Source organism: Equus asinus, chromosome 30 (genome assembly GCF_041296235.1).
Source record: "Equus asinus isolate D_3611 breed Donkey chromosome 30, EquAss-T2T_v2, whole genome shotgun sequence".
Taxonomy (NCBI): Eukaryota; Metazoa; Chordata; class Mammalia; order Perissodactyla; family Equidae; genus Equus; species Equus asinus.
In genome coordinates this window covers 156304-182905 of record NC_091819.1, presented here as the reverse complement: position 1 = coordinate 182905, position 26602 = coordinate 156304, and the positions used below count along the sequence as shown (strand labels likewise).

Here is a 26602-nt window from a genome sequence, read left to right as displayed (position 1 = left end):
GGATCATCACAGTTTCCCCACGAGGCAGCATGACGACCCACGAGATAAACGTGAGAAACGGCCACATCCTCTGTCTGCATCTGCCCAGGACAAGTGAAAACATGCGTCCACACAAAAACTTGTCCACGAATGTTCACAGAGCATATCATGCATAATAGTCTGAAATGTGCATTGACCGAAGAATGGATAAACAAGCGTGCTGTGTCCTCATGATGGAATATTATTCAGCTACAGAAAGGGATGCAGTGCTGACACATGGTACAACATAGACGAACTTTAGAAACCTCCTGCCATGCAGAGGAAGCTGGTAACGAAGGACCAGGTATTGTGTGGTTCCACGTACATGAAATGCCCGGAACAGCCATATCCACAGAGATGGGAAATGGATTAGTGATTGCGGGGCCGGGGTAGGGCTGCGGAGGAGCAGGGAAATGACTGCTAACAGGGGCAAGGATTTTGGGGGGAGAAGGAAAGTGTTCTAAAATTAAATTATGGTGATAGTTGCACAATTCTGCAAATATACTAAAAATCATTGAATTGTATGCTTTAAATGGGTGAATTTATGATATGTAAACTATATCTCAATGAAGCTGTTTAAAAATTTAGCCGAGTGTCCTGAATTTAATCTGGCAACTCTGCCCTGTCCTTCCTTTCCCATTTCCCCCGGTCCGCACGGCCCTCCTTGCCCTCTCAGAACATGGAGAAGGCAGTGGGCATACTTCTCTTTCTCGAGAGTTGTTGGCCCTGCCTGTAGGGTGGAAGAGAATAAAGGAGGCATTAGGGAGTCCAGATGCCAGCCCGCCAACCTCCAACCAAAGCCACATAATCCCCCCTGCCTCGGTTTCCCCTTCTGCCTGCTGAGGGGACGGGAGGCAGAGGATCCTTGCCCCGCACCCCTGGAGGTGGCGTTCGAGGAGTCCAGGGCGGTGGGGGTGAAGTGCTGGCCAGGATGGGGGGCCTTGCCAGGAGGTGTGGTAGAGCAACTTGGGCGGCAGGTGGACGGCCCGCAGGCACCTCTTGGCCGCAGTCAGGGCAGAGAAGCCAAGAAATCATGGCTGGCGCCACGTGGGCCAGAGTCAGGCGTGGGAGCCGGGCCATGGGCTGCCGCATGGAGAGCTGCTGGTGCCAGGAGAAGCCTGATTCTTTAATTGATGAGCAGCGTGGCGGCTCCCTGCTGGCCAAGCGTTGGGTGGGGGCGGGCGTGGAGGAGAGTCGGGACTGGGGCCGAGGGCCTGGAGGTGGTGGAGAGCTGGCACTCCTGGGCTGGGGAGCGCCCAGAGCTCTGTGACCGGCCAGCTGTCACTAACCACTCAGCACCTTGACGAGTGGGATCTGCTCCCAGTTTCTCTTCCCTCGGATGTCTCCTCCTTGCCACGGCTTCCCTCCCTTGGGCTGTGAGTGTGTGCAGGTCTCCCGTCTACAACCACCACTTTTTGATCCTCGTCTCCTGCCTCTCACAGTCCATCTTTTATTCTCCTCCCTGCCAAGCTCTTTCAAAGCCTCGTCTGCCCCCACGGCCCGGCCTTTCCTACCTGCTCCAGCGTTAACCCTGAGATGGTGCTTCTACCTCCCCGCCCACTTCTTGTCATCGAATCGTCCCACTTCTTCCCGGGTGCTGTGGGCACAGCCTGCTTCTTTCCAGCTCTCTTTGGCATCCTCTCCTGGAGTGATCTCACCTCTCCTGGAGCTCTGACTGCCGCCTAGATTGACATGACCCAGGCGGAGCTCTGACTGTCCCCTGGGCCATTGCCACAAGCCTGCTGGACCCTGCGCCTGGGTAGGCACATCCCACCCTACCTGCCCAGGAGAGGCCTTCTCACCCTCGCTGTCCCACAGCCAGCCTCTCCTGCTTCAATCCCACTCACCACCACCAGCATTTCTCCAGGAGCCCGAGCTTGAAATTCAGTCGTCCTCTTTGCCTCTCCATTCTCCCCGGCTGCTCTGCTTGGCTGGCCAAGGAGCTGGGAGTCCTATGTGACATCTCTATTGTCCATCTTCTCTGTTCCCACTGCTTCCTCTTATGTTTGGCTTTTAATCTTGTTTGGCCAGGACTTGTCTCTGATGGGTCTTCCTGCCTGGCCCTCCCCCTCCTCCAGTCCACTCTGCACGGGGCACCTTTCCAAAAGAGCATCTTTCAGATCCTTCAAAAACCCTTGAAGGCTTCCCATCACCCATAGGGTGGACCACATCTGTCTAGTGATTTACAACCTGAAAAACACTTTCAAACAGATAAAATAGGTGATGTGATTATTCCTCGTTTATGGATAGGAGAACCGAGGCTCAGAGAGATGCGGTGAGTTGCTGGGGTTCATCCAGAGCTAACAGGTGGAGCCAGGGCAGGGGCTGAGGCCTTCCGCCTTTGACTGGGTGCACCACCCGCCACAGTCTCCCCCACCTCCCGAGGGGGCCTCCAGCAGTGTGGGCCCTGGCTGTTGCCCTGCTGCCCAGCACCAGCCCCTGGTCCTGCCCAGAACACGCCTCTCTTGCTCAGGCTGTTTGTCCTTTCTGTCTGCCCAGGCCAGCAGCCCTTCTCCACAAATCAGGACATCTCACCCCTGCTCCAAGGCCTTCCCCACCCAGCGCCCCCGCGACCTTGTCTGTGGCAGCTGGAACACACTGCCCACCCGCCCAACGGGAGCTCCAGCTGGTTCTGAGCAGGTTCCACACCAGCCCTGCCCTCCAGCCCCAAGCTGGGAGCCCCTGAGAGCCCTCAGAACAGAACATCTTCTTAGGCTGCCATTCACAGCCGCCAGTTAACACGGAATGAGTGGGTGGGGCTGGAGCCTCCTCCAGGATGCCCTTCCAGAGCAACTGACCAGCGATGCCAGTCACCCCATGAGCCTCACATGCCTAGGCAAACACCGCACACCCTGGGCAGTCTGCCAGTGGCTTCCCTCCAACGTCTCCCAGCCCGGTGTCCTCGCCCACGATTAAGGACGAGTGACACTGCTGTGCTCCCTCTGGGGTGTGTGTGAGCATTCCGTGTGGGACATGACGTATGTCTCTAAAGACTGAACCACTGCGCACCTGTAAAAGGGGCCTTTATTACTGTAGGAGAGCGTGTCCCCCCATGCCGATTTCTCCGGGGGGTTAGCAGACTGCCTCCCCCGCCCCCCGCAAGGTGGGGAGGGTGTGGAAGCCAGGACACCCGACTTCCCCGAGGCCTGAGCTCAAAGGCTGGTGCTCAGGGGACTCCCCAGGGCCGGGACGGGCAGATGCAGGGCAGGGCTCACCCCGGACATCTCCCCTGGCACCAGGCTCTGTCCCCAACTCACGGGGGTAACAAGTTGATTGCCTCTCTGGGTCTCAGATTCCTTATCTGTACAAGTTGGGTTGAAGCTCAGACTTTCAAGACTTTTAAAGCCACAGAGCTAATAAAATCTTATGCTCAAATAAAATCTCATAGCAGGAACCCCGGAGTGAAGTGAGCTGAAGCAGAGTGGCTCTGGCTAAAGCAGGGTGGTTTTCTGAGTCCTGACTGAGAGTCAAGACCTGACCCTCCTTCCCAGCCCCTGAGGTCCTGAGGCTTCTCGGCTGAGCCCTGAGGGGTCTTCAGCGAACAGCATCCAAACCGCCAGAACAGACCCCCATGGCGCTGGCATCAGCTCTTATCTGTGAACAGGAGGAAGTACCCATCAGTAGGGTGGGAAAGACCTCTGAGCCGCCCAGGTGGCTGCATGTTGGGGTCGTTTGTGCCTTGTGCTCCCCACCCTGACTGGGGGGTCTTTCCAGAGACGGTGCGGGAAATGATGGCTTTTTCATTTCTCTGTCTTCTGTGCTCAGCTCACTGTCTAACGTGAAAAAGGGGTTCAGGAAACGTCTTTTGAATAGACTAAATGAAGGAAGGAACGATGAAGTTAAGAAGGAAATGGAAGGGACATCCTCGCTTCAGGATTTAGGACCAGTTCTGTGCTATCCGGAGGGACCTCGACTACCTCCTTCCCACAGACCCAGCTGCTGACCTGGGAGAGGGGATGGGGAGGGGAGAGAGACCTGGATTCCAGATCTGAAGAGGGAACCTCAAAGGGGCAGACGGGGCCTGGGGGACGAGGGCAAGGCCGGGGCCTCCCTGCCGTCCAGAAATCTTCTCCTTCCAACCAGCCCGCCCTTGCTCTGCTCGCCTCCTCCTCCTCCCCTCCCCCTCTGTCCCCTCTCCCACTTCCCCCTCCCCCTCCGCCTTCTCCTCTCCCTCCACATACTGCCCAGAGAGTGGTGAGAAACAACGCAGGGACCAAAATCACCTCCTGCCTGCTGGCAGGGGAAAGAGCGATCCTAAAGCTTCATCCAGCCCCAGACCGCCCTGGGGCCTGAGCTGAACCTTGGTGGCCCCCTCCCTGCTGGTGTCCTGAGGGTCTGCAGGGATGGCTGCTCTCTTGGGGCAGGCCTCTTCCGGACTCCACGTGTCTCATTCAGTTGGGAGAATTCCAGGAAGGAGGAGGGGCAGGGCTGCCCTGCAGGAGTGCCTCTACCAGCCCCCACTTCCCCACACACCCCCTCCCCACAGTGGAGAGAGGGCAAGAGTGAGGGGCCCTGAGAAATCTAGACAGGGGCTTCAGGGGGAAGGATGGGGGCAGGGGCAGGCCTGGGGGTCTTTAGACCTAATCTTGCTCCCAGAGCCACATGCCAAACAGAAGCTTCTCCCTGGGTGACCTTGAAGGCATCCACGCCTGGTCCCTGTGTCTTTTGGTGCCAACTTCAGCGTGACTGGCTACACAGAGCACTCCTCGTCCTTCTACTGGCCCCGCCTGGTGCTGCTGCTTGTCCTGCTGATAAAACGTCTGGCTAGACACTCCTAAGTCAGCTCAGGAAGCTCTGCCACCCTGCGAAGGCCTTCGTGAGCAGACCAAGGCTCACCTCTTCACGTCGAGGGCCCTGTGTCTGCGGGGCATGGATGGACCCTGGTGTGGGGAGGGTCAGCATGTCTGGAGGTCCTGGACATGTGATGGAAGCCAGAGAGTTTTTGGCTCAGTGTAATTCCAGATACCTTGGTCCCACCTGTTCTGTCCACTCCTTCCCATACCATCCTCCCCCCACTACAGACCTCTGACCCTCCTCTAACCTCCCCCTGCACTGACCCTGCTCTTGGCCCTGGAATCTGCCGCATATGGGCAGCCAGGACCTAGAACTCTTCTAGGGGGAGAGGCCACCCCCACAGCCTCTGTCTCGACCATCTTTCCTGCCTCAGAATGGACTGGGTGCTGTCAGAGCAGGACAGGACAGGAGACGTCAGCTGTCTAAGGCAACTGAGGCCAGGAGATGAAAAGTGCCTTGCCCAGGGCCACACAGCCAGTGAGTGAGGGCCCGAAGCCAGCTTCCAGCTCTTCTGACTGTCAGTCAAGCGCTCTTTTTCCTGCACGAAGTGGTCCTGCTGCCCAGGAGCACTGTGTTCACCTCTGACCCCCCTCCCCTCTGCTCAGAGACTCTGCGGAGACAGGTGCTTTTCCCAGAGCGGCTCTCTGGACGGACCCTGCCTGGGCCAGCTCTGCTCTCAAAGGTCAATGTAGTCCCTGGAGGCTTGGCCCTGGGACCAGCAGGGTGGAGGGACAGAGAGCGGAGGGGGCGAGGGGAGGAGGAGAGAAGGGACAACAGCTTTGATTTATTCTGCCCAGAACTGAGGAACAAACAAATTCCCTACGGGGATTATGCAAATGTATCCACTACAAGTCAACAACCCACATGGAAGAACTGGGGGTGAGGAGTGTATGGGGGGGGCGGGGGCCCGCTCAGGTGCCCTCCAGAGCTGAAGACACTGCTGAAGCTTAGACAGGGTGACCTGCTCACCTACGCCCTGCCCCAATCTGGGCCTGCTGGGTCTTTGTAGGTTTTTTTGACACCTAGATGAACAAAAATTAGGAAGCTGAGTGAAAACCAAGAGAAAGCCTTGATCCCACAAGGACTTGAGCCAAGGAAGGGCTGAGAGCCCAGGATGGACAAGAAGGCTTGCCTGTTGCTGGGCCTGGGGAGGAGGCTCCGGAGTGCTGAGGACGTCTGCAGGGGAAGTGGAGGGCGACACGTCCCAGTTTCTCCCCAGGGTCTAGGGAAGGACTGCGATTTGCCGTCTGTGGCACAGATTCCTTGCTCCCCTGAAGGCAGAAATGGAAGTTACCTTTCCCACTGGGTTTCCTCCTCCCCAGGAAGATTCAGCCCCCTCTCCCGCTCCTCCAGCTCCTCAGGTTCCAGCCCCACTGACCCTGATCCCCACGGAGATTCGGTGCGGACCCCCAGCAGAAGCTGTGCTCTCACCCTCCTTGGGAAGAACTCCTGTCTGGCATCCCGAGGTCCAACAGGCGGGCAGAGCCTCAGGGGCTGGGGCCAGGCCAGGTGGCACTGGGGTCCTCAGCCAGACTCTCTTTGCTCTCCTGGGGCCCTTTCCCAATATCCACGAGCAAGGGTTTCTCAGATCGGGATCTCTGCAACGCATCTGTTCTGAGCAGGGGTCTGCCCCTGGGTGGTTCTTAGTCGACACCAGCAGGCCACCTAATCTGAGCTGCAGCATGAGGCAGCCCAGAGAGGGACTGGGATGGGGCACAGAGAGGGGAGCACTGTGATGGGAGTCAGGAGCCTGGTTTCTTACTCCGGCCCTCAGGATTTGCTGTGCCCCCTTGTGGAAGCCCCTTCCTTCCAGTCTGCTGTTCGTCTACACGGAGGGGACTGGGCTGCAGACCTTGTGGCTTAGCTCCTGTGCTATGAAGAGGGAGGAGTACAGAGAAGGAGGAGAGAGGGGGACATTGGTGGGGACCATTTTGGGAAGTAGGTCCCATCTGCCAGCCTCTGGCCCTCATCTGCAAGATGGAAATTGCTAATAGACTAAAAGGCAGTTCTGGAAGATAGAGGAGAAATAAGCATAATGACTCAGGATGGAGCTGCAAAGTATAGCTCCTGAGAACGTGCAGGAGCTGGTTTCATGGGAGAGCAGGGTCTGAGGACTGAGGGTGGGGACTGTGCCAGGAGGAAGCAGAGAAGGGCCATTCTGGAGCCCCGCAGGCAGGCGAGAGGCTGAGGCAGGTGGAGGGGTCTCCCGAGGCGGGGCTGGGACTCCGGGGCACCCCGCACAGAGAAGGAGGGAGTGAGCACAGAGAGGACGGATTCCGACACCAGACCCTAGAAAAGGCTCACAGGTTCCCAGCCTTTCTCAACCAGAATCACTTCCTTTGTTTGGAGGAGGGGTGGGGAGGAGACGGAGGGCGAGGAGGGAGGGGCCCGGTGCCGCCGCCGCCCCCGCCCCTCGGGTGCGCGGAGTCGATTGTCACCAGCTCCAGCGCCGGGGGGCGAAGGAGGCGCTGATGCCGAGTCAGTCCCCGCCCGCCACATCCCCCCGGACCTGACAGGCTGGCCCCGGGCTCGCCGGGCATCCTGGAGCCAGCGGTTGCTGGAGGCGTCGAGCTGGGCGGGCGCTTGGACAGCACCGTGCGGGCGCTGGGAGCTCTGCCAGTTTGGGTGACCTTGGGTAGGTCTGTGCCTCAGCGCCCCGGGGCTCCCGGCGGGTATCGGGAGAGGGTTGACAGAGGCCGCGAGAATGCCCTTGGGGTCGGGGCGCGCGAGGGTCCCTGTTGAGCCGAGCGGACCGGGCAGGGCTGGGAGGCAGGCGCCGCAGGGTCTCCGGCGGGGCGGGGCGGGGGGCGCTCTCCGGGGCAGGGGCCGCGCCCTGGCCTGGTGCTCGGCTCAGCCCCCTAGGCCCGCGTCTGCCCGCCCAGTCCCAGGTGCGGAACGGGCGCTACCTCTTTAAAAGCGTCCGGGGCTGAGCCTCCGCCGCACCATGTGATTGCTGGAAAGGCCGGGCCGGGAGGCTGCCGCGGGAGCCTGGAGAACCAGGAGCAGCGCGCGCTGCCGGAGCCCAGCCCTGCCCGGCGTGGCCGCGGCGCTCCGGGCGGCCCCAGGTGCCAGCAACTTTAGACGCTGCCTCTGGGGTCCCCTGGCGGCCAGCACGCAGGATGGTGAGCTCCTTGCGTCCTGCTCTGTGGGCATAGGTGGGCAGAGCCGGGTATGGGGGACCCGTGCGGGTGTGTGTGCTGGGAGCTGCCTCTCACCTGATAAGAAAGCCGGTGGAGGAGTGAGCGCTGCTATTTTAAGTTGCTGAATGGAACCTCTGGGGCTATAAGGGGAGGGACAAAGATTGGAGAGAAAGGGCCAGGTACTTCGCCAGCCTGGGCGGGCACCACGTGTGCCAAGTGGGGCACATCCCCACAGGGCGGCGGGGGCTGCAGAGCTGCTGGCTCCCCTCCCCACAGGCGGGCCTCCCCACTCTAGGCTTCCGTGACCACAGGTGCCTGCCTCACGCCCCTTGGTGCCCGTCTGCTGATGTGCCCGGCCTGTGCCCGCCATGCCGCCCTCCGTCTCGGCCTTCCAGGCCGCCTACATCGGCATCGAGGTGCTCATTGCCCTGGTCTCGGTGCCTGGCAACGTGCTGGTGATCTGGGCGGTGAAGGTGAACCAGGCGCTGCGGGATGCCACCTTCTGCTTCATCGTGTCCCTGGCGGTGGCTGATGTGGCAGTGGGTGCTCTGGTCATCCCCCTCGCCATCCTCATCAACATCGGGCCATGGACCTACTTCCACACCTGCCTCATGGTTGCCTGCCCTGTCCTCATCCTCACCCAGAGCTCCATCCTGGCCCTGCTGGCAATTGCCGTGGACCGCTACCTCCGCGTCAAGATCCCGCTCCGGTGAGTCCAGAGCAGCTGGAGGCACCTGCTGCGCCCGTACTGGGTGGCTTGAGGGCCGTGTAGAGAGGATAAAAGGTGGAACATAAGACCCCATGTCAGCCAGATAGTCTCTGGGCCACTGCGCCCCAGCACACATTCTGCCTGCCTGTCCTCTGCTCTGAGCGCTGGGCTGAGCTGCCGCAGAAGCAGGAGGGGCTGGAGGAAGGGGAACCTGGCAGTGCCTAGGGCCCCGGGACCGAAGCTGCTGCTGTTCTCCCGACACGGCCAGGGAAAATGAGGCTGCCTGTCCGGCCTGGGGTGGGCCTGCCAAGACAGTCACCGTGAGCCCTGGGTGGTAAGGAGCTGTGCTCCCCCGGCCCAGGGACGTGGAAGGGCAGACCAGACTGCAGGGTGCAGTGAGGCTGTGCCGAGGGTGGCATGGTGGGGGCGGGAGTGCTGTTTCCAGCCAGGCCTGGCCGGGCTTCCTGAAGACACCCTTTAGTCTTGTTTTCTGGATAACTCTGTGCCAGCCGGCTCCACCCTCCGGGGCCGTCCTGGCAAATCCAGCTCCTGCTTATGGGATCTCTGCGGCAGGCAGGAGGAGGGAGGAAGGGGCACCTGCTCTTGGCGTGCCTATTCTGTGCAAACCCACGTGTGTCAGGCAGCACATGGTGGTGGCCTGACGGTGGCAGTCCTCATGCGGGTGTCTACTCCATGTTGGGGCTCCTTGCCCAGGCCTGCCAGGCCATAATCTCATCACCAGGCAGTGCTGGGGCCACCAAGTGCCAGCGAACGCCTGGGCGCAGGGCCAGGGCCAGCCCTGCTGGGACGCTTCTGTGAGGCGTGCTTGACCCTGTTTAAATCTGGTCACCAGTGGATCCCCTTCCTCCCGGGGGCTCTGGCCATCTCTGGCACCTGCCATCCGGGGAGTAGCTTCCGCACCTGGGACGTGGGGCCTCTGGCCTCAGTTGGCCTCTCGCCCAGGCAGGCCTAGGCGCCCATGTTTCTCCCATTTGCATTACATTTGTGCACGTTTAACTTTTCAAAGCTTTTTTCATGCAACATTTTTTCCTTTTTTCACCGTGATCCTGTAAGGGAGGTGGAGTGGGAGCTGGTACAGGGGAAATTAAGACCCAGAAGGTCTCCTGAAGCTGATGGGAGCAGACCTTGACCCCACTGCCTACCTACCTCCTGCTTCCCCCATGGCCTGGCACCTTGAGGCCAGGCTCCCTGCTGTCCACCTCCTGTACACCCTCGTTTCCAGGGGAGGTGGGCTGAAGACAGCTGCTCAGGGCAGAAGGAGGCAGGGAAGGCAACCAGAAGCCCGGTGAGCTCAGCCGCGGAGGGGCCTTCCTGCTGCCATTAGTCCCAGGTCGTGGCTGGGCTGTGCAGATGCAGCTGGTCTCAACCCATTAGCGTGGGCTGGGCCTCTGAGCCCGGCCACAGCACAGAGTGTTGCCACATTAGGAAACTCACCAGATAGGCAGATAGGTGAAGGCTGCTCAAGAAATTCCATCTGCTGAGTGGACGCCAAGGTGAGCCATGGCCCGGGCCGCGCGTGACAGAGGTTGTAGCTGCAGAAGTGCCCTACTTGCCCTGTTGGGACGGGGGCCGTGCGTGCAGGAACCGCTGGCCCATTGCTCCAGGAGGCAGCTCCTGTTGCTTCTTGCTCCAGCCTCGAGGAGCTGGGGCTCTTGAGGAGCGTCTTCCCAGGGCCAAGGCTGGGGTGTACATAGAGGCTATGAATCCAGGCTTGGGGTCACGTCCTTGCTGTGACCTTGGGAAAGTAACTTATTAACCTCTTTCAGCTTCAATTTCCTCATCTGTAAACGGGGACATTAATAATAGTGCCTTCTTCCTAGGATGATTGGAAGAGTATGATAAACTCCTACGTGGAAAGTACTGAGTGCTGTCTGACATGTTACGTGCAAACCGCACGTGGTAGGTTCGTCACTGTTAACAGTGGGCTCACAGTGGGCCTGATGGGCCAGCCCTGCCCCGCCCCCCCAACACACACACCTATGCACACATGCGCACACATGCACAGACACATGCACTCGTGTACCCCACCTTTCCAGGGAGGTGTCGAAGTGCCATGAAGTTCCATCTGTGCCTGCTCTTCCCCCTTGGTGGACTGTCAGTGCCTCAGGGCGGTGACCTGGGCAGTGGCTACATCTTGTCTGTTTCTGCAGATTTTCCAGAAAGCCCCTCATGGGGTCTGGCACACAGCAGACATTCAGGAAATGTGGTGAACTGGATGAGTTTCCGGGGCTTGCGCAGCTGAGCCCCAGGCAGGCCTTCCAGGTGTCAGTGCACCACAGGGCCCTCCTCCCACGGAGAGGAGCCTTTCTCCCGGGTTAGAGAAAGGCTGCTGGCATTCTGGAGGCTGGGCTGAGGGGATGGGCCACTCCAGCCCCTTGCCTGTCACAGCCCAGGTGCCCCTGCAGGAGGGAGGGCACGTGCTGCTCCGCTCCCGGCAGCTGGAGGCAGTGGGCTGCTGGGTCTGGGGGAAGCCCTCTCAGCTAGAGGTCCCCCATCAGAGGATGAGCAGTCAGAGGGGGACGCGGCCCCAGGCACCAGGGCGTAGTACCGACACAGTACCTTGCTGTTGAGGCAGCTGTGGGGCATCCCGGTGACAGGAGTCAGCTCCGTCAGCATGGTTTGGTCAGTGGACTGAAGATTTCAGTTCCCTTCACCTGGCAGAAAGCCAAGAGAGAGAAAAGGTTCATGTCATGTAGTGTGATCCAGTTGCCAAAACACAGCTCAAATTGTTGATTCACCAATGGCCTGAGGTCATTTACGTGTGTTTTGCACAAGTTTGCATAGGGCCCCCACATGCCTCGTAATTGATACCCTCGTCCCTCAGCTCCCGCTTCTGGGGCATCTCCAGCGTTCACCCCACCACCCCCTCACCCTGGTTTCTTGGTGGTGCTCTGTGCCTGCTCCAGGGGCTGGTTATGAGGGGGAGTGCCTGCAGGGGCTCCCTGACCAATGCCCTCTCTGCGGGAGGAGACCCAAGCACAGCTGTCTGTGGTGAGATGGGGTGTGGTGGGTGGAGGGTGGCGGGTGTATAGGAGTCAGAAAGGTGGGAGTTTGAACCTTGGTCTGTTTTGCAACCTTGGAAAAGTTACTCAGCCTCTCAGCCTTTCTCCCCTCATCTGTTAAATGAAGGGTCTGGATTCGAGGTCTCTGGGCTCCTTTTGTGTCTCTCCATGGTCCGTCCTTACTGTGACTCGTGCCAATACCATGTTGAGATCTGGGGCAGGTAGGGTTGTGTTGCTCCTAGTGATTATGTTTTCTTTATGCTGTGTTTTTTCTTTAATGCTTTATCTCGTTGATGCTCCCAGCCTCTCACTAGTGGAGGTTGCTGTTGTCTTCTTTCTGTAGATGCTTCTAGGGACAGATTGAGGTCTGAGGCTTGGGGACATTCAGTAATTTGCTCAAACATCTTGTCAGGAGCAGAGACAGGACTTGAGTCCCGGCCTGTCTAACAGGTGCCGCTAAGCAGGCAGCCCCTGAGTGTCCTGAGTCAGCCCCAAGAAGCTGTGGGACTCGTGGGGGAGCTTCATTCTCCTCTTGTCTTTGCCGATGGCCTCTGTGCTCTGCTCAGCCCACGCGCGCCTCCCCTGCCTCCTCCCCTTCGCTCCAGTGGGCTGGGAGCCCCTGGCAGCCCTGCCTCTGTCCACAGCTGGAGGCCTGCCCACTGGGCTGCTGACCGGGAGCACGGCGCCGGCCCGGAGGGAAATCTGGTAGATGAGGGTCCATGTGGCTTTGCCCCCCTAGCCTGGCCGGCCTGGGCTTTTTCTGGCAGCCAAGTGCCTCCTGTGCTCATGGCCACTGCCGTTTGTGACCTCAGGGTCCCAGAACGATTGTGCTCCAGACCTGCCTTTGCTTTCCGGAGAACTGGGCCGCCTCCAGCTCCTCTAAGGACTGGTGAGTCTCAGCCTGAGTGTCTGAGACAAAGGGCAGAGCAGCAAGCCCTGAGGGCTCGCAGAAGAGGAAACAGAAGCAAGGGGAGAGGGGCTCAAGGTCACTCAGCTGGGAGCTCTTTCCTCCTCCCCATCCTGACTCTTGACCCCGGCCTCTGACCCCCTGACCCCCGACATACAAGGTTAGGGCAGGAGGAGCTGTTAGCTCTCACCCTCCTCAGGGAACAGAGCAGAGAAATGAGGCCTCCCAGGTTAAGTCAGCCAGTTAGTGGTGGGCCTGGAGGGGACGGTTGCTTTGTGATTGACTAGGCTGGGTCTTTGTTGGAATCAGGGACAGCCTCCAGGTGGCTCGTGCTGAAGACGCGCTGAGCAAGGCGACTGGACTCTAGTTGAGAGCCATCTGGATGAGTTTCAGGAAAGTGTCCCCCGCTGGCCCTGGGATGACTCCCAGGGAGCCGTCTGCCCACGTGTGAGTGTGGCTGCTGGGGGCAGGAGGAGAATCCTCTGCCCGGGGTGGTGGGTGGGGCCCTAAGTCACACCCTGACACTTGGTATTTTTTCTGAGCATAAAAGCAATCCATGTTTATTGTTAAAAATTTGAGAAAACTAGGAAAGAATAAAGATGATATAATTACCAGTAATTCTACCACCTACAGATGACTACTGTTAACATTTTGGTGTCCAGAAAATGTTTCCATGCATATCTGTCTATCTATCTATCTATCTATCTATCAGTCATCTATCTATCTATCCATCTATCCATCTATCCATCTATCATCTGTCTATAGATGCATTATTTTTACATAGTTGAGAGCATCTATGGTTTCATATCCCATTTTATTTACTTGATGTTGTATTATAAGCATTTCCCCATGTCAGTAAACATTCATTTGTGAGGACTTTTATGCTGGTGTACCAGTGGCCTGTCCCTTTTGCCGTCTTTCAGGCCTCGGCTACAGCCTCCCCTCCTGGGAACCTTCTCTGACCCACCCCTGGACCGGGCTGGTTTCCTCTGTTAGGCACTCAGGTTGTATCTGCTTTTCCTTCTCCATCACTCGTGGCCCAGGTAGTTTTTCTGAGCTTCATCAGCACCCTAAGGGCCAGGACTGCCTCTGCGTACAGACCCATGGATCCCCCAGGCCTGGCACACAGTAGGCATGCTGTAAACCTTTTTTGAATACATGATTATCGTATTTTATTTACTCATTCTCATGTTTTTGACTATTTGGATTGTTATTACAAATAACATGCACTGACACCCACAGTTCACATTGTTTGGAGGCTCAGGGCCCAGGCTGGAACGTTGGGTGGTGCCTCCTGGTGTGCAGCACGGCTTCTGTCTGTAGGGAGTTTCTCATGAGGCTAAAGATCTCCCGGCTCCTCCCACCCAATTTCACCAAAACTGCAGGTTCCTGGAGCTGCCTTCTGGGCCAGGAAGGGTCTGGTCCGCCTTGCCTGGCTGTCTCCCCTGAGGGCTGGGCGTCCTGTTTCCTTGCCTTTAGGAGGAGAGCAGTCCCCAGGTGGAGGGCTTGGCCCCATCTGGCAGGGTGAGCACCGAGCAGAGAGGAAGGAGGCCAGGCGGCTCCTTGGCTGCACGAAATCTCCCTTCAGCCTCTTCAATTCGGACCCAGAGGAGCTCCCCCGGCCGTGGAACAAAGCTCGGCTGGCCGTGGGATGAGCGAGGGAGGGGCGGCTGGGCGGGCCTTGGCATTCATGTCCCCTTGGAAATGCTGGCTTGTGGGAGACAGGGCCGCTGGCAAAGGGCTTCCCTGACCCCAAAGGACAGGGAGTCAGGGCCCCTCTCCCTGTGTTGCTCCTCACTCTGGAGATTTTCTCCCCAGCAGGATTAGAGCTTGGGGTTAGGGAGCTGGACATGCATCGATCTATTTCACAAATGCACCTTGAGCACCTGCTGTGTGCTGGCCCTTTGCTGGGCCTGGGGACATAGAGATGGGCAGGCTGCTCTGTCTCCCCCTCTGTCTGGGGCTCCTAGCCACTGTCGAGACTGTGGATTCCTGCAGCCCAGGCTGCCTGTGGTGGGTGTGGGAGTGGCAGGACACTGGCACTGGGCACCTCACCGTGCTCAGGCAGCTGGACCCTACTCCACACCCACTTTCTGCAGCTCTGGTCCCGGGGGACAGGCCCTTTGGGACTGTCTTCCTGCCACCTGCCTCCAGAACTTCTCTGTCCCTTGGGAGAGGAGGGCAACTGATCACTGGTCCTAATACAGATAAGTCTATTCATTTGTTCAGTCAACAATACTTACTGAGTGCCAGGCGTTGTTATGGGTGCTTGGGACACATTCATTAACACAACAAAGAGGGTGAGCCTGCATTCTAACGCATTGGAGGACAGACGCCAAAGAATAAACACAAACACTAGTCTGTAGCGTGTTAGAAGGTAAAATGTGCTATTGAGGAAAAAAACGGGGCAGGTGGATGGGATGGGAACACCCGGAGGGGTGGTGAGCAAGGGCTGCCCCTTTAACTGAGGTGGCCAGCAAGGCCCCGTGGAGAGGGTGGCATTTCAGCAAAACCTGAGAGGTGAGGGACCACACCTGCAGATACGGAGAACGTTCCAGACAGAGGAGGCGATCAGAGCAAGGGTCCCAGGGAAGAACGTGCCTCGTGCGTTTGGGGACTAGCAAGGGAGGTCCGTGCTGCTGTGATGGAGCGATGCGGGGGGAGTGTCACAGCAGGGCCGGAAAGGTGAGGAGCTGCGGCATGGAGGCCGCTGGAAGGACCTTGGCTTTTACTTTGAGGGAATGGGGAGCCAAGCAGTCTGTAGAACAGAGAAGTGACATGGTTGACTGGGGTGATAAGGGCTCGCTCTGGCTGCTGCGTCGAGAGAGCGCTGTGGGGACAAGGCTCGAGCAGGGGCCTGGGTGGGAGCTACTGCAGGACTCATGCGAGAGGAGAGGGAGGTGGTGAGAACTGGATAAAGCTGGCTGTGCATTTTCAGATTTTAACTTTTCATTTCTTCTTATTGAGGTAAAATGTTCAGACAGCCAAGTGCATGTCTTGAGCGTATAGCTCCATAAACTTTTACATAGGCTATAGCTTTGTAACCACCTCCCAGATCAATAGTTAGAACATTCCTGGGGGCTCCCTGTGTCCCTCCTGGTCAGGACCCCTGAAAGGAAGCACCGTGCTGGCTGATTAGGTTCCGCCTGTTCTCGAACTTGGATGAAGGGATTCAAGCAGTGTATGCTCTTTTGTGTCTGGCTTCTGAAGCTTAAAATTATGTCTCAGATCCATCCCTGTTATTGAGTGAAACAGTAGGTTTTGTTTGTTTTTTCCTCATTGCTGTTAGAATTCCATTGTACCATGATTTGTTTAAATTCCAGACGTGTTTTGAAGAAAGAGCCAAAAAATTTGCTTGGGGATTGGATGTGGGATGTGAGAGAAAGAAGAGTTAAGTATGAGCAAACTTTTAGTTCTAAGTAGCTGGGAGGATAGAGCTGGTGTTATCTGAGGGGAGCAGGCTGCAGGGGTGCAGGTTTGGGGAGCAACTAATGGAGCTCAGATGGAGGCACATTGAGTTTGGGGTGGTGAGCAGGCAGCTGGGTGGACATACGAGGATGGAGTTCAGGAGGGAAGTCTGGGCTGGGGGTGTTCGTGTGAGAGCCGTCGGCTGTAGATCCACATGGCTGGATGAGATCCCCAAGAAAGAAATTGCCGGCAAAGAAGAGGAGGGGACAAGGACTGAGCGTGGAAAGGCTGGGGAGGAGATGAGGCAACAGCAGGTGAGACTGGAGGAGAAGCAAGATGTAGGAAGAAAACCCGAGCCCAGGGGTGGTGTTCCGGAAGCCGAGTATAGAAAGTGCATCAAGGAGAAGCGGGAGATTGGCTGCTGATGGGTCAGTGAGATGAGGACCAAGAAGCACCGTTGGATTTGGCCAGAGCGATGTCAACGGAGTGGTGGGATCAGAAAGCCTGAGTGCAGAAGGCTCAAGAGAGAAGCGGAATGGAATGGCAGGCGGCTGGCGTAGATTACTCTCGTGAGGAATTTTGTTGCAAAAAGAGTGAAGTCATGGGTGGTAGCTGTCAGGAGAAGCGGGAACAAGGCGTTTGTTCTGTGTCTTTTTCTAAGATAGGAGGGACATCCGTGTGCTTGTGCATTGACTGAAATGATCCAGTGTCGAGTGCAAAACTGATGATGGGGCGAAGGAGAGAATTTCTGGAGTGACGTCCTCATTTAGGCAAGCAAAGTTGGGACCTCGGACGGACAGGGAGGGCCTGGTTTTAGGGGAGCGTGGTGGTCATCTGACGGGCAGGAGGGCAGGTCACATGGGAGCAGGAGCTGGCCGGGAAGCTCTCTTCCCAGGTCCCAGTCTTCTTAGTGAAGTGGGAGGCAAGGTCATAGCTGAGAGGGAGGATGTGGGAGGAGGTGCTGGCGAGAGTAGCGAGTGTGAACCAACTCTCTGGAAAGTGGGGAGTGACTGGGCTCCAGAAGTTGAGGGTCACTGGGGCAGCACGAGGGGCTCACCTCAAGTTCTTGTGAGGAGCCGATGTGAGACGTGCAGCATGGCCGTGTGTTTGTCAGCAGCCGTGTCCACGGAGGAGGCCAGAGTTCACTCCTTCACTAATTCAGAAGTGCCAGATTCGGTGGCAGACATGAGGTGTCTTGTCAAGGTCAAGAAGTTGGCCCGGGTCCCTCCCCTCGTGGGACCTGGAAACTAGCGGGGAGAGAGCAACGCACAGATCAACAGGCCGGTGATTCCAGCTCGAGAAGGACTCGAGGGAGCCATTGGGTATTCTCTGAGCCTGCCTCTCTGGCTTCTCCAAACCCCATGTCAGCGTCCAGAGAGACCCACCGGGTCCCGAGGCCTGAGGGGGCCTCCTAGGCCTTATGGCTCACGGCTGAGAGTTAGGATCCTATCGTGAGTGCGCCGTGGAGCCTCTGAGCACTGTCAGCAGAGAATGACATAATCCAAATTACATTTTTAGAAGGTCAAACATCTTTAACAAAATGTTAGCAAGTCAAATCCAGGGATGCAGAAAAAGGATTATATATCACAACAAAATAGGATTTATTCCATGTGAGCAAGGGTGGTTTCTCTTTAGAAAAAATCAATCATTGTCTGCACCACATCCACACAGGGTGGCCCTGCCTGCTGTGGAGCCTGCACTGGGTTGGGTGGGCAGACGGTGGGAGGGCATGGCGGTGGGAGGTGGGGGGTGGCGGCACAGGCTGGAGCCCAGGAGGCAGTGGAGGTGAAGAGAACTGAAAAGACTTCAGGCGTGTTCGAGTTAGAACCAGTGGTGATGGTTGGGTGTGAAAACGGGAGAGGGAATCAGGTGGGACTCCCTGGGCTTCCAGCTGAAGCTAGGCGGGGCTGGTGGCCGGTTCTGGAGATGGGGAAGGGGGGGAAGGAAGGACTGGGGGGAGATTCAGATCCTAAGAGATACTCCAGTGGAGGTGATGTGCTGGCAGCTCCAGGGGTCTCCCTCCCACTCCTTCCCCAGCTCCCGTCCCTTCGTGGCCTGGCAGATGGGCCCTTCATGCCTCACACGGCCTAGAGGAAGGGGTCCCTTGAATATCCAGCAGGCTCCCGGGTGCCTGCAGCTGCTCTGTCTATTGTCTTCGTACCTCAGGGCTTGGGAGGCTGTTGGCTTTCTCAGGCCGGGACCCCAGCAATAGGGACACGTGGTTTGGGGCTCCCTACGGCTTCCGCAAAGATAAGCAGAGCTGGGGGCTCTCCCTTCTGGCCAGGCTCCATCCGGAATGAGACACAGTGGCTTCTGGGATAGCGAAGGCCCCCAGGTGTCTGCCCATCCTCAGTCACTCTGGGCGGGGCCTGTCCCTGGACACACCTTGTGCCTCCCCCGCCTCGTTTCCCAGCCTGTCACCGGAACCCATGGGTGGCCGGCACTGTAGGTTGTGTTAACCCCCTGCACTGAGGCTGTTTCTTCTTACTCCAGAGCAGGGTCTGCTCACAGCCGCTGTCGGGCACGGAGTGGCCCAGCGTCAGCTAACATAGAGGAGAGGACAGCCGATCAATACACGGGTAGTTATCGGGGATCAGCTCTGGCCCCGCCCTGATGGGCAGAGCAGGCGGGAGGGGCCCCAGGGCTGGCACAGCATGCTGGGTCCCTGTCACTCTGGCCCGCTCACGGGAGCACTGTGGCTCTTCCAGGCAGAGATCGTCTACTTGGGCCTTGTGTGGCCAAGAACACTGGGCAGCGCAGTGGGCAGGGCTGGCACAGGGTCTGGCGTGTGGCCAGCTCTCAGAGGCCGATGTCTTCACCTCAGCTCGCCACCCAGGGGAGCAGGGCCGAGGTGACCGCACGGCAGGAGCTGGCCCACCGCCCTGTCTTCCATCCCAGCAGATCTGACTGAGGGCTCTGTGCACATGCACCTGGCTGGATGGCAACTCACAGGGGCTGATTCTCTTGGGGGCACTGAGGGGAAGGCATGCTTGAAAAGCCCCTCTTCCCTAGATATTTGTGATGATCCCCTTTTCAGAGAGCTGTCCCTCCCCTGATTTACCGCGATGCCCGGTGGCCTGGAGGGTGAGAGCATCTCCCAGGCAGACAGTTCAGGCACTTAGAGCTGCGTTGTCTTGGAGAGGTTACTTAACCTTCCTGAGCTTCCATTTACTCTTCCACGAAACAGGCTTCTGAATACTTCCTTCCAAGGGTTGTTGAGGTTGAGAGATGAGACATGGAGAAGGCGCTCAGTAAACAGGGGCTGGCGCATCGTCGAATCATCCAAAGCTGGTCTTTTGTTTACCACGTGATGTCGTGTGGCCGCTGTTGTCCCACCGGGTTCAGGTCCGAGTCAGAGGGAGGTGGGGCATGGTTCTCTCCGTCTGTCCTGCTCATTGTATTCTGGTCCCTAACCCGCGCCTGGCTGGCACTTAGTAGGCGGCTGACTCAGTGTCTGTGGGGGAAGGAATGCGAGGATGCTCAGCGGAGGAAGGAGCCTTGGTGGGGAGGCTGGGAGGCAGCCTGGGAAGACGTCAGTCGGTTCCTTCACGTTCACCCACAAGGGCAGAGGCTGGCGCTGGGGAATGACGGCTTATTTCACTGAAACATTCCAGAGGTGGGGCACAGGGGTGGAGGGTCTCACCCAAGCTTCCGTGGAAGTTAGTGGGGAGCATCTTGGTCTCCTGACTCCCAGCCCCGCCCCTCCGGTCCCCACATTCCTGCAGGCGTCTGTGAGGGACTGTGGCCAGCCCCTCCCCATTCCCCTCGTCCTCCCGAGGGCCTCGTCCTGTGAAGTGAAGCGTGGGCTCCCCCGAGGGCTGGTGGCTCTGCGATCGTCTCCGGGGAGGAAACGTTCAGTGTGTCTGGGGACTCACTGAGCCCCACAGACGCACCTGCCGCTGTGGCCGTCCTCTGCAGAGCGAACACCCCGCCCCACGGGGCGGCTCCGGGGCTGCCCTGATGACAGCCGCCCAGCCAGGGCTGGGAGAGACACAGACACGATTCCCAGCAGCTGTGTCAGGCCCCGGGAGGACAGTCTGGGCGCGAGCCAGCCAGCCAGTGTCACAGAACCAGGGCAGCTCAGGCCCTTAGTGGGGCGAGCGTATTCACACGTGCACCCCTGTGTGCGTGTGTGTATGTGTGTGTATGGGTACAGCTTTTTACTTTTATTTTTACGAGTCAAAGAATAACCTCCTGGGCTTTCATTCAACTCTGCCCACCCGCCCTGCCGCTCCGGCCCCGTCCTCAGAGCCCCTGCCAAGCTCCTCTCTTCCTGTTTGAGCCCGGTCCCGCCAGGAATCCTCCTTGACGGGGAACACAGTTTACACGTTCGAGTGGACGGTGTTTTCTGACGACACATCCTGGCCTCGAGGGCACAGACCCACAGGCCAGGGCTGCCCCTCAGTGGAGGGCCAGGCAGGCTGGGCCACACGCCTGTGCACAGGGCCAAACTCCCCGAGAGGCTCAGCTCCACCACTTGTCCTCTTTTTGCTCAAAACTCAACTTTCCCTGCCTCCTGGCTGGCTACCTCTTAACCTGCCCAGACCTTGGAGTTGAGGAGAAGAAGAAAAGAAGGGGGTTTGATATCTAAGGCCACATCTTACGCGCGCACGCACGAACACCCCCCCGCCCCCCCTCCCCCCCCCCCCCCCCCAGAAAGCTGCTCCCTTCTCTTGTCTGTCCAGTTCTCACTCGGTCTTTAATACTCAGCTCAGATGATACCTCCTCCAGGAAGGCATCTTTGTTTTGCCTTCGTGTTCCCACAGTTCCCCGTGCCCCCTTTATCACAGCCCTTGTCAAATTGCCCTGAGGTGATGCCCCTCCCTGGCCTGTGAGGATGGGGTCCTGGCCTATTCATGTCTATCTCCAAGTGCCCAGCAGTTTCTGCTGATTTTCGGTATCCAGTGACTGACCCAGTGAATCACCAAATGCGTGGTCATAGCAGCAAGTGACTCCCAGGCACCCACCCAGTCTTTGCCGGGCCCCATGCTAAATACTTTATCTGGATTCTCTTATTTAAATCCTTGCACAATTTTGTGAAGAGGCACTAATAGTATTTTATATTAACAATACAATCTATTCCTATTTTCCATGTTTTCTAAGCTGGGGCTCAGAGAGGTTACACCACTTGCTAAGTCACACAGCTGCTAAGTATAACTGGAATTGTTGAACAAACAATTGAATGGATGAGTGAAAGGCCTGTATTTGAGCCTGGACTCCAGTGCGTACTGCTTGGTGATCTCGGGTGAGTCACTCACCTCTGTGGGTCTTGGTTTTCACGTCTATAAAAGTGGGCATAGTTCCAGTCCCTGCCGCAAAGGTTTGCCTGTAGGGCAGTGCTCTCGGCTCGGGGTATGGGTCGTGGAGAATGGCTTCATTGCTCCAGGGCGAGTGGCTCTGAGTGTGTATGTGGGGAGGGGGTGGCCTTGAACCCCCATCTGGTGTCTGGCCTGTGGTTCAGAGCACTGCCCAGGGGCTGGCCTGCCTGCCTGGCAGGGAGGTGGCAGAGGAGCTGCTGGCTGCAGGGCTGCCGGCGGTGAGTGGAGCAGAGGCCGGGAGACAGAGGAGCCGCTGCCCTGGGAGGTGAGAGGGTCAGGAAGCGGGTGGCCACCCACCCGGAGAGAGGCCGAGCTTGCCTCTGGAGCTGACGTTTCAGAGCGAGCCCCCTGCCCCACCTGCTGGAGCTGCGGGGTCCCTGGCTGCAGGTGGGCGGGCGGCTCCAGCGCCATCAGTGGGCAGTGGAGGCCGGCACACAGGGGCTCCGACCAGCGAGGGCTCCCTGACCACAGGTGTGGGGCGGCCTGGGCTGGCGGGAGGGGGGGACCTAACTGACCGGGTTTGCGGCTGCCGCTGGGCTGTCACTCCTTGATGATGATGACGGGGCCTCCAGGGCTGGCTCCCCACGGGCAGCAGGGGCACTGTCTCCGGGACCCCTTCCCGTGAGAGCATGGCAGAGTCTGCGCTCAGCCTGCATCAAGGCTTGAGGGAAAACTGTTCAGGGAAACGCTTATGAGGAGGGGGAGGCTGGGGGTCGAGCGGCCCCCGTCTGCCCAGCTCAGAGGGAGACTCGGGCTGGGACCCAGGAGGCAGAACTGGGGGCCTTGTTTGCCACTGTGCCCACCTGGACCAGCCACCCGGTCCCTCTGGACGGTAACGGGACCTCATGGTCCCCGCCCAGCTTCTCAGGGCTGCGCGAGGGCCCGGTGGGCTGTGTGTGCTGAGTCTGGTGAGGGAAGGGATGCTGAGAGACACAGCATCCCGATGTGCGGGAGTCAGGCTGGCCACGCTGCTCTCAGCCTCTACTCTGCTCCTCACTCCTTCCTTGTTCTGTGACCATGGCCGACTGTCTGAGCCTCAGTTTCTACATCTGTAAAATGGAAATGACAATATCTACCTCACGGGGCTGTAGGGAGGACTGTCCACGAAAAGGATGGATAAACCCACCTTCTCGCTCTAGTATTATGGGGCTTTCCCTTTCCTGCTGCTTGTGGGACGGACGAGGATGGACGGGTAGTGGTACCTGTCTGTCTCTGGACAGATGGCACACCCATCCACCAGTGTGGCTTTACACATGTGCCAGGGCGCCGTGCTGTGGGCTCGGCCTCGGAGACGGGCAGGAGGCACAGGAGGGCCACGCACAGGAGGGCGTGTTCTGTGCTGTTCGGGGTACAGCATGTGGGGCACCTCCCGTTCTGCTTCAAGCTCCCCTGTGAGCCCTGGGGGCTGCCCGGGAGGGTCCCCTGGAGGGAGACACGCAGCCTCGGGGGCAGGGAGCCTGCGAGCCGAGTCTCTCCTCAGTGTCAGAGGCAGCGCTGGTGCCGTCTTTGGCGGCGTATGTAGTTTCATTTAGTCCTGCAAGGCTGGCACCAGCGCCATTTACAAATCAAGAGACAGAGAGCCAGGAACTGAAGTTGCTCCCCAGTTAGTAAGGAGGAAAACCAGGGTTTGAACACCTGCCTGCCCGAGACCAGAGTGGACGCTGTCTGTGACCCGCCTGCCCTCGGTCACCATCCTTTGGGGTTTCCAGACTGTGGGGAACTGCAGCCGCTGTCCTCAGGGAGCTTCTGGACTGAGATGGAGGCGAAACAAGCTTTTGCAAGAGAGCGAGAGAAATCGGCACAGTCTGAACTGAGAGGGCTGGCTTCTGGGACAGCTGCCGTGGGCACAGGCCTGCCCTGGCCTGCTGCCTGGTTTCCTTCAGGCCCCACCTGCTTTCTCTCTGGCCCCAGGGCCTGCGTGTGCTCTGTGTGCAGCTACCTCAGTCACACATGTAGGGAGCTAAATCAGGCGGTGTGGCAGGTGTCATGGCAGCAGCAACGATCCCACCAGGTCCACAGAGGGGAGAGTGGGGTGGGTGAGCTGGAGAGGCAGCCACAGGCCTTGGGCTGGGCACTGTGAGGGGCTCCGGGGAGCCCCTCTGCCACCCACAGTAGAGAGCATCCTGCGAAGAGCCCCAGGCCTGAGTCAGAGGACCTGGGCTCGGTCTCAGCTCAAACCCTGACCAGCCAAGCCATGGCCTTGGGCACTCACCAAACCCTCCTGGGCCTCAGTTTTCCCATCTGTACAACGGCAACAACAAAACCTGCTCTTTTTACCCTACAAGCCGGTGTGCGTGACGTGTGGGCTCCTTGGTCTGGAGGTGCTCTGTGAGGGTTGCTGTGCGTGTGCTGCTGTTCGCTGCGCTGGGGCGCCTCCGGCTCCCGCTCCCCTCCCATCCTGGCTCCCGGCCCTTCCTCTCTCCATGAGGAGAAGCGGGTCACACCGGTGGATTTGCGATGGACCTGTGGGGATTTGCATCCCTGTTTCCTGCGCGATCCGAGACAGGCCTTTCCTTTTCCTGGGTGCCCTGTCAGAGTCCCCCCCAAACCAGTCACCCCGTCTCCTCATCTCTGAGACGCTTCCTCCCCCGAGGATGACGGTGGAAGGAGGAGGGGAGACTGTGCCTGCAGTGGTAACTATGGAAACTCTGGGAGCAGGTGGGTGGGTATCAGCTCCCTTTTACAGATGAGAAAACTAAGATCTGAGAGGCGATGCGATGTGCTGCCACAGCGGCTCGAGTCTGAGTCACACCCGGCCCTTTCGTGCCTGTGAAGCTGCCAGGGTTCCGTGACCCCGAGCCTCTCGCACCCTGGCTGCCTGGTGACTCTGCTGGAGACAGTGGCTCCAGCTCTCAGGTCAGGGAGGGAGCCGTGAGGTGCGGTGGTCGGGCCTGCGTGGACGTGTAACGGCCCAGATTGTCAGTACTGCATCAGCTGGGGCGGGGGTAGGTACCTTGGTGCCCCGACCCCGCAGCCCAGCGCGTGTCCTGCCTGACTCTCGCCTGGTGGAGTCCCCAAGGCCCATTCGTGCCAGCGATCCGCTTTTCCTTTTTCGAGCTCTGAGCACAGCCCTTTGAAGTTTTCGTGAATGGTGAACAGAAAAAAAAAGGCTTTGATTTAATAAGCTCCCTCCTCCTTCACACGCATGCTAATCCCGGATTGTGGCGGATCAGAGAGATTTGTAGGGCTTTGCTGAGGTGGGAGAGCGACTGAAGATGAGTTTATTGATCAACCCCCAGAGAAGCCGCCTCTCCAGGCCCCTGCTCTGGGGCTGTGCTCGCGGCTCCGTGTGGCTCCCTCTTCCGGGTGCAAATGACGGGGTGCAGGCCAGCTCCCCGGCTCCACCCAGGGATGAGACAGGCTGTTCCCCCTCCGCCCGAGGCCGCGGAGAGAAGGGCTGGTTCTGCAGCAGGAGGCAGTGTGGTTAGACTCTTGCTAGAACCACGTAATTATGTGGCTTAATGCTCTGGGGCTGGACGACGGAGGCAGGACCTTGGACAGGAGCTTGTGAGGGTTCCACTGAAGGTGCCTTGTCCTTGTGGGCAGGGGGACACGTGGAGAGGAGCAGGAGGCCTCAGACTGGCTTCTGGCTTCCTCTCACCCCCCACTACTTCACTTTAAAGCGATGTTGACACAGTCGGGTGAATGTCTACCAGGTTCGCACCTGTTTTCTCTGTGTTCCCTCCTTGTTTCTTCCCTGCCCTCCTCCTGCCTTCTCCGGGTTCACCTGAGCATTTTGCATGAATCTGTTTCCTTCCCCAAGTATTCCTGGGTGCCTGCCACGTGCCAGGCACTGCAGTGGGTGCCAGGGATCCGACGTGGAGCCCGACCCGGTCCCTGCCCTCCGTACCTGCAGATGTACGTTCAGGGAGGAAAACAGTTTTCCTGCTTGTCCAGCCTGGGGAGGAGGGGGAGGTTGCAGTGCTGCATGCTGTCCTGGGGAGGGATCTGTGCCCGACCTGCAGCCCTCAGGGCCCCCTGAGCCTTCCACCGTGCAGGGCCCTCCTGCTACACCAACTCTGAGACGAGACATCCTAGGGGGCAGGGCGGGTGGGGCTCAGGGTTGCTAAACTCTTCTGTGCGCTGCCTGGGTGGCTGCTGGCTAGGGTGGGCTAGTTCCAGAATGGGGCCTGGCCTCGACTTCCTGGAAGCGCCTCTGAGGCTGTGGGGCTCTGGGCTCCGTGAATGTGCACACGGTGGGACACGGTCAGGAGATACCGAGGAGGGACGGTGGGAGACTGCTGGGTGCTGAGTTCTCCCTGTTCTTTGGGCTCCAAACCCCACCGACCTGGACGTGAGGGGGTAGCAAAGGCAGGACGTGGGAGAGTGTGACTGTGGCTTCTGGGTCCCAAGAGCAGCATCACCCTGGGTTGTGATATAGCAGGAGGGGCTCAAGTTAGACCCTGGGAAGGACTTTCTGATGTAAAAGTACCAGCTGAGCCGCAGGATGGAGCCCGAGGGTGGGAGTGTGCTCTTTCTTTGGGAAGAGTCCCATGGTGGAGAACTCTTCCTGTCTTCTCTGTTCTCCTCCCACATCCTGCTGTCTGTGGCATCTTTTCTGGAGTGGAGGGCCAGGCACGGTGAACTTGGGGAGCCCCGAGGTCCCAGCCAGCGGAAACAGAGAAAGAACTTGAGCCCCGTGAGAGCAGTTGCCCACCAGGGTGAAGGTCCCTGTGTCCCCACTGCCTGTGACTCCAGGCTCTGTCACAAGGGCGTCGGGCCTGCCTCCTGGTCTCAGCAGCTCCTGCCTGTGGGCTGCTCCGGACTGTACTCGTCCCTCCAGTGGGGTTCGATTATGGTCCTGCTGGAAACAGGGCTTCAGGCAGATTCTGAGCACCCCCTGGTTCCAGACGGTTCAGGAAAGGCTCAGGGGGAGGCGGGAGGAGGGGCCTGGCTCCCCCAGTCTGCCTCCCTGTCCCCACTCTCCACACCGGCCCCTCCCCTAGGAGAGCTTTTCAGGGGCTCAGCCAGGGAGGCTGGTCTCTCAGGACCTGTGTGGGGTTTCATCCTGGGCTGAGACAGCTCTCATCCCCCACCCCATCCCCACCCCAGCTCAGACTAGTCAGCCGGATCAGGGAACAGACTGATTCCGTCCCGGGGCTGCGTTAGGTGGGAGAGCTGGCTGCACCATAGATACAAAGGCCCTGTGGCCAGCCTCCGCAAGAAACGGGACCGTTTATCTGCAGCCTGCTCTGTGTCTCTTCAAAAGACTGTGTTTCCTAGTGGACTCAGTTGTTCCTATTCGCCGAGGGCCCAGATAAGCTCATGCCCCCACCTTAGGGTCA

At 58.7% G+C, this 26602-nt stretch overlaps 1 protein-coding gene and 1 long non-coding RNA gene across 5 annotated transcripts in view; one reads left to right on the top strand and one right to left on the bottom strand.

Moving 5' to 3' along the window:
* Positions 1 to 3024: 3024 nt before the first annotated feature.
* On the bottom strand, positions 3025 to 7680 carry LOC139042564 (uncharacterized). Its single transcript, XR_011499418.1, has 4 exons — positions 7322 to 7680; positions 6244 to 6679; positions 5945 to 6083; positions 3025 to 3612 (listed from the first exon to the last, which is right to left on the bottom strand). It is a non-coding gene; the product is annotated as an uncharacterized lncRNA (long non-coding RNA).
* ADORA1 (adenosine A1 receptor) overlaps positions 7174 to 26602 on the top strand; it is a 30693-nt gene continuing 11264 nt past the window's right edge. The window contains exons 1-2 of one of the 4 annotated variants that reach the window (XM_014855233.3): positions 7174 to 7447; positions 8264 to 8661. In XM_014855233.3, the coding sequence (XP_014710719.1) occupies positions 8321 to 8661 (341 nt within the window). In that variant the 5' untranslated portion in view covers positions 7174 to 7447; positions 8264 to 8320. Of the gene's footprint in view, positions 7448 to 7751; positions 7968 to 8247; positions 8662 to 26602 lie in introns of those variants that run through there. The other 3 variants (XM_014855225.3, XM_070501574.1, XM_070501575.1) reach the window with 3 other exon arrangements.